General features: G+C 34.2%; 1 protein-coding gene across 1 annotated transcript in view; it reads right to left on the bottom strand.

The window, feature by feature from the left end:
- The window catches only part of Phip (pleckstrin homology domain interacting protein), a 106,338-nt gene that overhangs the window by 36,778 nt on the left and 57,141 nt on the right, over positions 1–12,419 (bottom strand). Inside the window, exons 15-19 of the mRNA XM_028756184.1 lie at positions 8,777–8,905; positions 7,211–7,436; positions 4,480–4,617; positions 3,600–3,783; positions 1,007–1,124 (exon numbers count right to left, since the gene is read on the bottom strand). Of these exons, the coding sequence (XP_028612017.1) occupies positions 1,007–1,124; positions 3,600–3,783; positions 4,480–4,617; positions 7,211–7,436; positions 8,777–8,905 (795 nt within the window). The remainder of the gene's footprint in view (positions 1–1,006; positions 1,125–3,599; positions 3,784–4,479; positions 4,618–7,210; positions 7,437–8,776; positions 8,906–12,419) is intronic.

Here is a 12,419-nt window from a genome sequence, read left to right as displayed (position 1 = left end):
TGTTATTAAAATTTTTTTAATTTAAATTTAAATAACCTATACTTATTTGTATATTTGTGTGTATGTGACATACATATAGAGGTCAGGACAATATTGTGCAGTCAGTTCTCTTCTTCCATGAAGGTTCTGGGATCCAACCTAGCTTCCCAGACTTGGCAGCAAATGTCCAACCAGCTGAGCCAATGGTGTCAACGTCTACCAGAAATGTTTATATTTTTGGTTGCAACCCCAGCCTTTAACAAGCAAGCCACAAAGATTTTTTTTACATGAAAAAATATATTTCAACTTGTTTAAAACACTATAAACTAGTCAGAAACCAGTAATTTTTAATCTGTTTAGACCACTGCTCAATGATAATTAAGGCTTGCTTAAGAAGCTCTTTCATATAGTCTTCCTAAACCTAACAGCTCTGAAATTTTCCACCTTGAAGGGAAAACACAAGTCTTGCAGGTGAGGACAAATGAGATGCCAAGACAAAATTCTAAGGGATATTCTACCAGTCTTCTTTTTTATTTTTATATTTTGCCTGCACGTCTGTATGTGCACCATGACACATGCATTCCTGGTGCCAGCAGAGGCCAGAAGAGGCTGCTCAATTCCCCTGACACTGAGGACAATTGTGAGTGACTAAACCCAGGTCCTACTCATCTTAAAAATTAACAGATAAGGATAAAAGAGCAAAAACTTAGAAAAAATAAGTTTGACAATGTATAACTAGTGAAAGAACTGAAAAATACTTTTCCTTAGATTAATTATAGTTTATTCAATATAAAATATACATAAAAGTTGGCATTTCGAGAAAGGATATGCTAAGAGACAAGAAATGCAAACACAAAAGTTCTAAGTGAGAAATCAAATAATCCAAATAAACAATCAGGAATTAATTATAATAATTTTTACATTAATATAATTTGCTTACAATATTAATGCTTATATTTTTAAAAGGAATCTTTTAAATGATCATTATACTTACCCCCATAATATTAAACATCAAATTAATATTTACCTTTGAGACAGTAAATATTTTATTCTCTTTTGCAACAGTTAAGTGTTTCCTTTTTTCTTCTGATCTGTAACTCTTTATTTCTTCTTCTCCCTTTGCAGTTCTCCATTCTTCTTGTCTACTAAAAGAGAATATTAAAAACCATAAGCATTAATCTAGAATTTTATTAATGATTTCCCATAAAATGAATGTTAGCTCTTACACAAGTTAGTTCTGATATTTTCTTTCCAGCTGGAACATGTGGCTCAGAATATAACACTAAAATACTAGGAAAGAGACTTGTTTTCCTGTTCCCCTCATTTTAAGTTGTTTGTGCTGTGATAATTATAAATCTTATCAAGTTTTAAATTCTGCAAAGTTATAGCAAGACACTTTGGGTATATGGCTTGTGCTAACACAATCTTACATGTCAAATATGCAATTATTTAACAGCAGAGCCTTAAAGTAAAACCATCAATTATCAAAGCACACAAAATTTTTCCAGTGACAGAGATCAGACCCTACTTTCAAGCAAAACCATGTTCTATTCCAGACATTAAGAATCTAAATGAACAGAAAAAGAAAAGAATATTAACTCTGAATTTTAATTATATTTAATCCAACTCCTTTAAACTACAAAAGTAATTTTTACTTTGACTTGGAAATTTTGTTGGCCTGTAAGAAAACTGAGCCTAAGAACTTTATTTTTTTTCCCCAACATATTCTGTAACAGGAAAGTGAAATTTAAATCTTCTGAAAAAGATCAACCTCAAATTTTAAGTTTTTGAGCTCTTTATACTGAAATAATCTTAAATTCATATATAGATGTGAAAAAGAAAGCAGGAAGTCTTGTCTTCTTTATTCAGTTTTCCTCAATGGTAGAAATCTTGCAGAAGTACATACAGTACATTGTCAACACTATGGAGCTGCTGACATTGATGCAAACCTGTAATCACTTTCAGGGTTCTCCAGTTCTACTGCTACTCATTTAGGAATGGTAGTTCTCTGAAAATGTATTATGTGCAGTCTTTTACATTTACCACAACAATCAAGACACAGAGCATTCCATAAAAAGATGTTTGTGTCCCTCTTTTATCATACCAACACTTTCTTCCATGTCAAATCTTCCTCCTCTTAATTCTTAGTGGCCACTAATTTGCTCTCCATCCTTGTAATGTGTATATTTCAATAATGTTCATAAATGGAATCAAACATTACGCAACTTCAGAATCATTTTAATTAAGCATCCATCAAAACAGATTTATCTAAGTTATCAATTAGTTGTTTCTCTACAAAACAGAATATACCATCATTTGCTTAGCCAAATAGAAGGAAATTTGGATTTGTCCCCCAAGTTTTCAGCAACTATACTCATGAACTCACAGCAATTGTGACTACTTTCACAAGACTGGGTCCCTCAAATTTTGTGATGGATCCACAAGGTCACAAACCTCTATGAAAATTTACAGGCAATTAATGGTAAGGCTCTAGGGTAGGAGCCCGAGTTTTCATGCCACCCTGAGAAGCTACTGGTAGGTAATGGTTGCTGAGGAGGAGACACTTTCTTCAATGGCAGAGCCACTGGTTAAGTTGCCAAGATTCCTCTAAGTTACCTTTCATCTATGCTCACTTAAGCAAGTGTAATTAAACTTACTGGGTCATCAAAACAAACAAATACCAAAAGGATATGGGGAAACAGTTGGGCAAATAAAAGGAAAACCTAGAGAGAGGCATGGGAGGACAAAGGGGGATTGGGTGAAAATAATCTAAACAATCACATACATATGGAACTGGCATAACAAGCCATTACTGTTGATGATTATTATTCACTAATAAGAATAAATTTCCAACATACAATTGTTAAAGTCATATGTGACAGTTGCCTAATAAAATACAAAACAGAATTCCAGAGTATCTGTGTCATGCTATGTTGCCACAAAAAAATGCGTAAGTATACCAGCTTTCTCTAGAGATACCTAGTATGGTGCTACCAGTTACTATTTAAGATGATTTGATGGGTACATAGTGGTGTTTCATTGTGGCACCTAGTAAAGGAAGTACTATAGAATAAACATGAGAACCTGAACTTGGATCTTTAGCACCTGCCTAAAGACCAGATGCCACAGCTTGAGTACATTCTTATGTCCAGTGCTGGGACTTACAGGCGAGCCCACACCACACTGAGTCTCTAGAACTCACTGGCCAGGTAGCCTGATCAATCAGTATCAATGAGTTTCAGGTTCAGTCAGTGACCCTGTGCTAAACATAAAGTACAAAATCACAGAGAAAGACACCTGACAGCAACAACTAAGCTCCACACATGCACACATAGGCATATGCCTGCATATTCATGCTCATACAGACAAAAGATACCAACCACGTAAAATCTGAATTGGTCCTCAAATATTTAGTGAACCTAATGGTGATTTTCTCATATCTTAACACCACACACCCATCTCATGCCATGTATACAGATCATTATAGAAAAAAATATTTAAAACTTCATTTTTGGCAGTGATGATTAGCTAAAAAATACTAGCTTAAGAGAAGTCACAAGGCTGAAAAGGTATTTTCAACAGTATTAGTCAAAATGAAGGCAACTGATAATTCCCCTTACCTTGCTATACCAGTTGAGAGCTCAGGCACTACTACCCTTCGACTCCAAGCAACAAGGTCTCGCTCTGTGGCTATTTCACTTCTTGGAGCATTGCTGTGCATCTGCCGCACTCCTTCAATCTGCCCACTGCGCCTTAATCCTACATTTGGTGGTGAATGAACTTCGGAGGTAGAACTTACTGAGCCTAAATGGGGCAAGAATCAGGATGGTTAAGTTCTACTTAGACACTCGCCTCACTTAGCTTATAACCACAAAAACAAAAACAAAACCCACCAACAAAACTTTTACATCAAATAATTCAATTATCATTATCAGCAGCAAAACCACAGACAAAAGCTTAATGAAAACAGAAATGTAGTTATTCAAGTGCTTGGATAAACAAATCATTCATAATTATGAGTGTTAAGTTCATTTTTACAAATTTGAAATCATTACTTAAAATTTGACAAGTCTTTCAAGAGTTAAGAAAAACAAATATAAGGACATTTATGGCTCACAAATTAACTTTAAATATTAAATATATGGCACCTAACAGTGATGTACTAACTAAAACGTTGACTTTATGATTTGAAATCATCTATGAAGCTGATTTTTCATGTTTTTCAGATTTACTGTAAGATTGTTTTTCCTGTCTAAGTAAAGCAGTGGCTTTTATCCCCAGCACTAAGGGAATCGTGATGGTAGTGGACAGAATCTTATTTCTCATATTTACTTGAGGAAATGCTCAAGTCTGTATGTATCTTAAAATTCTTCGGTAATACAGAACTTTGTGTTTATTATTTGAAAATAATCATTCTGGTAGCCTGTTTCATTCTATGAATGTCCTTCTCTATTGCTGGTGATTAAGATGACGTCAGTTTTAAAAGTAATCTCAGCTTACCTCTGTTTACACGGCTGGCATTACTGACACCTGCTTCACCAGAACGCCTCAGGTCTTGCTCCTGCTGTAGTCTTTGAATCATGCTGTCTAGAGGACTGATATCCTGGTTTGCTTGCTGGCTCAAAACTTGGTTCAATCCTATGTGATATTATAGAAAATACTAGTCAGTCTCACAGAAGTCCATAACTAAGCATGAGTTTCCCTTTGATAAAGACTTAAAATGATTTACAGAAGTAATGATGAGGAGCCCCATGTTGTGCTTATCATGACTCAGACATCCATACACCTTACAGTAAACAAATGAGCACCATCATAACATGTAAAACATTACGCTCTAAGTTACACATCTAGGAAATGGACAAAGGAGAATTACCTACTGATCCATTAATTTCTGAATACTGTCACACTGATTCAACAAACTCTCGGTTGTCTAATACGTGTTTGAGACTATGCCTATTAGGGATCCAGTAACAAGTTGGAAGCATCAAGATCTTTGTCCTATATCAAATTTCCTATTGTGATTGGGACAATTAAACAATAAACCTGCAGATAAATGCAGATTGTGAAAGGTTAAAAATTAGGTAATAAAGAAAAAGGGACTGAAAAACAGATACCCATGGTAAGCCAGAAGTCAGAGGAGACTTAGGTTAAGAAACGTGAAGAACACGTCAGATTAGTGCTCAGAAATGGAGGCATTTGGTATATTTTAACACAAACTACTCATTAACACCTCGTATTCATGCCCATCATACAAATACACTTGACTTATGCCTTGGACTTTGAAATTTCACCATAAGGAACACATGATAAAATTCTAACTCATTCTTCAAGTATCAACTAAAATGATACTGTGAACATTCCCCAAAATTCCCTTAATGAACAGCCTGTTCCCCTCTTTCAGGTCTTTATCAATTTTCTATCTTAGTACTCAAGTAAATAGGTACTGTAAAAGAAAGCTCAGTAAGCTATTTTCTCCAACGTATTTTCTGCTTTATTTCCTAAATCTAGCATAAATGCAAGTAGATAATGTTCAATCTTGGCCTAGAGAGATAGCTCAGTGGTTAAAGGCGTGTGCTGGTCTTGCAGAGTATTCAAGTTCAATTCCCAACATCCACATCAGGCAACTCACAACTACCTTCGTTAACTCCAACTCCTTGGGAGATTGGACACAGGCAATCACAAACACAAGTCCACTCTCCTACATAAAGATAACTAAAAATAAAATCAGTCCTTTAAATGAAACTATTTCCATGAAAATAACAAATGGAATAATTAATATTAGGTATACATGTATGTAAGTACAAGTCTGATCAGTTCAGAATAATAAGGTAGACATGAATTGTAAAGAGAATACTCAAAGAATATTCTGAAATTAAATAGTAACAAAGAAAAGCACTGCAGATCAGATTTCTGTGCCTAAAACCTCTGGTAAGGAAGGAAACTATTTTGAGACCTGGGAAAAAATCTGATCTTGTCAGTTGTACTCCAAGAGAATTCATGCCTCTTCTTAAATTTTAATCTCATGAAGGGTACTTCTCTAGAAGTGAAACTTGTAGAATATGAATATAGGACTACTTGTCAACTGGTACTGCTCTTAACTCCTGTGAGGATGCATTAGCTTTCCATGTTAGATTATACTACATAAGGAGCAGTGGAAACAATTCACCTCACCATCCATGCACGCTGGACATGTCTAACTTAAGGACAGGACCACACATTTATTTATATTACCACCACATTTGAATCTTCTGCTGTATAGGACCTTAAACTCATGGTTCACTCAGCACACAATCTATTCAGAAGCTCTGTGTATTACAGAAGAGTGTAAAACTTATATGTAGTATCTTCACAAATATTTTTTACTCTAAAACTTCCCTAAAGACAAAACTGGTTTAATCTTTACAGGTTCTTTATATCTTCACTTAGTAAGTCAGTCAGCACTGTACTTTTTGAATACGGCTAGAAGAGTCTACACCCCTTGTCCACATTTTAACAATCATTCAATAACTAGACTTATTTGACTTCAATATCCCATGTCTTCACAGAAACAGCTCACTCAATAGCCCATGTCTTCACAGAAACAGCTCACTATACTTTTCCACACCTATCTCCTCAAAAAAACTTTAAAAATTGATTGTTTCTAGTCAAGTGTGCTAGCACATGCTTTTACTCCTACAAGTCAGGAGGCAAAAGCGGATAGATCTCTGTGAATTCAAGAGCAGTTTAGATTATCATATTGAGTTCCAGGCCAGGTGACCCTATATAGGAAGATTTTGTCTCAAATTTAAAAAGTAAAAGTTGATGTTTTCTTAGAATACACTCCAGCATCAAGTCAATCTAGCTTAGTTTTTTTTTTTTTCACTGTTATTAACTTTACTAATATTAATCAAAATCACAACTATGTATTTGTTTATAACTGTTAATTAATCTTTGTAATTAAGTTTTTGAGAGCATAGGCCAAATCTCCTACTGAATGTTCAAGGCTTAATAAATCATAACAGAAGGTTTTTAATAAATGTTTCTAAATGAAATAAAGTACAAAGTAATCTTATTTATCCCTTGAGGCTAGACATTGGGATGAACCAAAATTACTGATTCAAATTTTCAATGTTCTAATTATCTTGCAATGCATATGGGTTAATTGGAAGAACTTTCTGTTTGCTCAAAACAAATATGTAAACAAGTTTTAGAATCTGTGAGAAACTTGGCTCCTATGAAAATCGAGGCCTACCTGAAGAAGTTACTCCCATTTGAGGGATGAGCTGCTCCTCCCTGCAGTTTTCACGACCAGGGACGAGTCGCTGGTACCTTGATGGATGAGGATTTCCATCAACGTCAACCAGAAAAGGAGGAGGCATGAGATGAGGTGCCTGCTGCGTCTGTTCATCTAATACAAAATTGTTGGCATCACGAATAAGGGGCCGATAATCACTATGAAAAAACATCTGATCTGCTATCTGTAAAAAGAAAGGTTCATAAAATACTGGAAAAATAAAATTTATCATGAAGAAACTGATTAAATTTCTAACAAAAGCCAAACACTGTGCCTCAAATTATGATACATTTAAAGAACTATATGAGACTAGGATTTCACTTGAAGATCTATTATATGTTTAATTTCCAGAATTAAAAGGAAGGATTCAGGAATCAAAGAATCTTCTACTCAACTAATTTTAAGCATATCACTGTATTTTCTTCATTACCTATCAAATGAAAACCTGCTGTTTTTCTCTGTAAACAAGTGTAACAAGTCATATACATTTTTTTAAAGTTTTAATGTAAATGTTTAGTGAAACTATATCTAGGCATAAAACATTCAACGGTACTTTTACTTTCAGATAGTACACTCTATTTTAAATTAGGCTTGTTGTATTTGAGAGAGATTTAACATAGAATCCCAAGCATCCCAAGCATGTGAAAGAACAGTGAGATATACTCAAGATTTATGAAATATTAACTACCAAAAATTAAAGTGATAAAAGAAAGCATTGTCTCTAGAGTATTTGTGATAATGTAAAATTACTATGAATTGAGCCTTAATATAACTACAACTCCAAATTTTCATTGGTTAATTTTCAATATGCCAAACTATGAATTATTTATTCATTCTACTACAAATAAAATATTTAAGTATTTTAAACACTAGTCCTATCTTTAGTAACAAAACTTTAGCAAGTCACACATTTCAAGAATCACATGAAAAGTAAGAGCACTGTACCCTACATCAATGTATATTACAACATTTCACATAATTTGATACATCCTTTTATGGCTATCAACTTCTACTCAAGGTAATTTATCACAAGTTACAAACTCAAATCTAGATTGTCTAACAGGATATGTAAAAAGTTGCTCCTTTTGAACTAATTAGACTTTAATTACAGAAAAGACTTTATACATGTTTTCCTTATACTGCTTTCTAAAAACAAGTCTCCAGAGTGTTTAAGATAGGATTCCTTGAGCTAATATTAAAAATCATTTTAAATTATGTGTAGGGATATGTGTGTGTGTGTGTGTTTGTATCTGCATGAAGTTATGTACATGTAAATGCACATATTCATCAAATCCCCTGGAGCACGAATTACTTATAGTTTTGACCTGCCTGCCACGGGTGCTGGGAACCAAACTCGAGTTGTCTCAAAGAGCAGCAAGTACTCTTTATCATTGAGCATCTCTCCAGTATCAAGCTTTCTACTTTCAACAATATGCATACTCACCACTCCTAAGGAAAAACATGTAACTTCAGACACTCATGTATTTAAGAAACAGGAAAATATGCACATTTATCATACACTACCTTGTCATATTTGCTACTGGACCCAAAACCAAAAATTAAAAGATGTCCATGAGAGTCTGTACATGCAAAGTGCTGACCATCAGGGGAGCATTTGCAGTCAAACACTGCACCATGTCCTTGTCCTTCAATCTGAAACATATTTAACCAAAAATCAGAGAACTGCCATTAAAATATAAAGAACTGGTACTACTGTTACTAGAATTTATAATGGAAAGATTTAAAAGTATACAAACATCCTGATAAAGGGAAGATTAAGTATAATAAGCAGAGTACAATAAAATTTGTGAAAATTCATGAAAAATGCCAAATTAACAACATTTAAAAACCACAAACCCAGTCACAGACCCGACACAATTCAGAAAATAAAGATACACAGATTTCTCCTCCCACCCAGAGAATCTACCCAGATTAAAACATAACTGAACCATACATTCCATCTACTTCCATTCATTCCTGCCCTTTCTGTAAAGGCTAAGAACATGGAGCAAAGGGAGCATTTTTTTCTTTTTCTGTTTTTGGTAACACTCAGAAGTTGTAGCAAGGGATCACTCCTTACAAGACACTAAATTTTATTCTTTTTGGTTTAAAATAAAAAATTCCCTGGTGGTCTGAATGAATCATCTTTTAATGGTGAATTTTAAAGGTTAAAGAAAAGGGTTTTTTTACCTGATAATTGTTTTCTGTTTTCCAGTTCCATTAATCCAGAACGAATGGGTTTCTCCCTGCAACCTGTCAATCAAACAGAGGTGGCCAATCACCACTCTGATTTTTTTGCTCTCAGTGCTTCTTCAGACTATGTTCCAGTTGAAAACTTCTTTAGCAGTATTCTGAAAGAGGTAAAAACTCTGCCCTATCTAAAGCACAGCTAGGGACTGAATTTCAGAACATCTAAAATAGGGAGTTGACTCCCAAACAAATAATAACTAAGGATGATTTTTAACAACTGTGATTGGATTTCTGGATTAGCAGAATCGGAACACACACATTATCAGGTAAGAAATACCTCCTTTCTGTTCCGGTATCCACTGATCTAGAACAAACTGAACTTAGTTGGTTAAATCCTAGGAAATGCTCGGAAGAAAGAAGTGGTAACTTTTGAGTATTAAAAATTTGGCAGAAGGCATATGTTCATGAAACACAGGAATTAAAATGCAGAAGAGCCATACTGATTTCTCAAGAAAAATAAGGACTCCAGTCAAAAAGAGAAACAAACACCACTCTAAAATTTGGCACATAGGATGACCTCAAAAAGACAACTAACCGTGCCTTTGAATCACTGAAGTTTTTTTTTAAAAAAATACATACAATACTTACTAATAACATCCCAGATGCTGACTTAACAGAGAAGAAAGCAGCTTTCCTCAAAATTATTAAAGAAAACAAGGAAGCTTTCTAATAGTAATACGTAAAGAACTTACCAGGTAAAAGAAATGAATCATTACTGAGCTAGAATAATTTCTTGGGCATAAAGAAACTTGAAAGTAAGATAGCAGAGGAAGGGACCACTTTAAAACAGCTCATAAATCAAAGGTCAGAACTACGTTCTCCATAGTAGTTTAGGACATTAGCCAAACAGCATATGCCAGAACTAAAAGACTGTAAGTACACGTCAGTGTTCACAATTTAAATGTTCAGTACTTTTATATGCAAATAAGTGCTACACAAACTTATAAGTAACTAACCTCATGAACAAAAAAATTATCTCTAAAAGAATTTTACATGAAAAATTTAGGAAAGTGTCTGGGCCATGAATAAAATGTTTTAGTCCTCAGCTTACTCAAAATTTCCATTAAAAAAAAAGACAAAGACTTTATAAATGCTTCTAGAACTACACTTTTCTATAAGACCACATTTATAGTATTGAGGAAGAGGTGTGAAAGTAGTTACACTTAGCAACGACAAAGGGAGCCTGACAGTTTCTTGAGCATGGTATCCACTCATAAAAATCTTGCACAGCATTTAATGTGCTGACAGGAGTGGGGTGGGGGTCCTCAAGTTCTCATGCATACCATCTATCAGTGTGTTCCTATATACAGTTAGGAGATTTCCAAAAGAATATTTTTGTTGAAATGGAATTTAGAAAATTCTTTAAACAACAATCCATACATTATCTCTGTGTCCTACATATAGAATCTGAAAAGCCATTGAGACCAGGCACTTAGCAAAGCGGTTACTGCATGAAGGCTGTACAGCCTAATAATGTAAGAAGCTATAATATGAATTGGGTTAGAGACCCACAGATGTTAGAGATGATAGAGCAGTGTTATCTGCCAAGGGGAGTTGCAAATAAGGAGTTTGTACTAGCCTAAGATGGAGAAGTGCATTACAGTCAGCAAAGCTGAAAGAACAGAACCATCTAAGCCCTTTGACATAAGAGACATAGAGCTATAAAATTTGGAATTTGTCCTGCTTGGTTTGGGTCTTAATTTGGTCCAGTATTTCCTCACTATGCACTGACTCCTTTTTTGGGGGATGGTAATATATATATTTTGTGCCATTTTATGTTGGAAGTATACAATTTGCTCTTTTATTTTACCGTGCATCTTGAGTCTCCTTAGACTTTGGCTTTTTAATCAGACTTGGAACTGGAAAGACACTGGGGTTCTGAAGTTGGACTAAATTCATTTTGTATTAAGATGTGGAAACAATTCTATAGTGGCCAGAAAATGGAATGTGGTAATCTGAATCAAAATGATATCCACAGGCTCATATCTTTGAATATGAGGTTTCAAAAGTCAATGCTACTCCCTCTCTGCCTTGTGCCTGTGGATCATATGTAAGCTTTTACCTTCTGTTCTAGCATCACGTCTACCTGCCTACTGCCAAGCTCCTGCACTGATTGTCATTAACTCAGCCCCTGAAACTCTAAGCCACCATTAACCACTTTCTTCTTGAAGTTGCCTAGGTCATGGTATTTAATCATGGAAAAAGAAAAGTAACTAAGAGTCTGACTACCCTAGTTCCTTCTGTTTTATAATGTATACTATGACTGATGAAGTCAACCGGAAAAAAAGTAATTCTCTCTGAAAATTGTCTTTTAAACCAGTCAAGCAATTTATAAGATTTTAAATATACATGTGTAATTAGGAAGTAATGAATCTTAAAGAAATCTTAAACAAAGCACTATATTTGTATAAAAAATATATGTATAAAGAATATATGAGATCTCTATGTTCTACCTAAAAACCTTAAGTCAACATAAAATTTAATAATGCATGATTTATTTAGTTCATGTTAAAATAAAATAATCACACAAAACAAAGTAATAATGACAAAATTTTAAAGTAAGAATTCTTCTAGATGAACTATTCCTCTAGTATGCTATTAAACATTTTGGGGACACATATAAAGACCATATAACAAAACCCATTCACACTAAACAAGAGTAAAGAACAGCTAAGACAATTCATGAAACAGTATTAGCCAAGAATGGCAATAATTTCAAAAGGATGTAATAAAAAAAATATTTAGCAATTACTATATTCTGCTTTTTAAAATAGAAGATGAAGATATTACAACAGTATCTCTTATTAGAAAATTCTGTGACTTAAGTCCTGAAAGTATTTTTAGGAAATGAGTGTCAAACTCTGGTTAGGAGAGATGAAGACCAAGAACTCAGCCAGTAATAAGCAAATAAATATCT

The sequence above is a fragment of the Grammomys surdaster genome, unplaced genomic scaffold, assembly GCF_004785775.1.
Source record: "Grammomys surdaster isolate TR1022 unplaced genomic scaffold, NIH_TR_1.0 126113, whole genome shotgun sequence".
Classification (NCBI taxonomy): Eukaryota; Metazoa; Chordata; class Mammalia; order Rodentia; family Muridae; genus Grammomys; species Grammomys surdaster.
The sequence above is the reverse complement of the archived record's forward strand: the minus strand, read 5'-3'. Positions and strand labels throughout refer to the sequence as shown.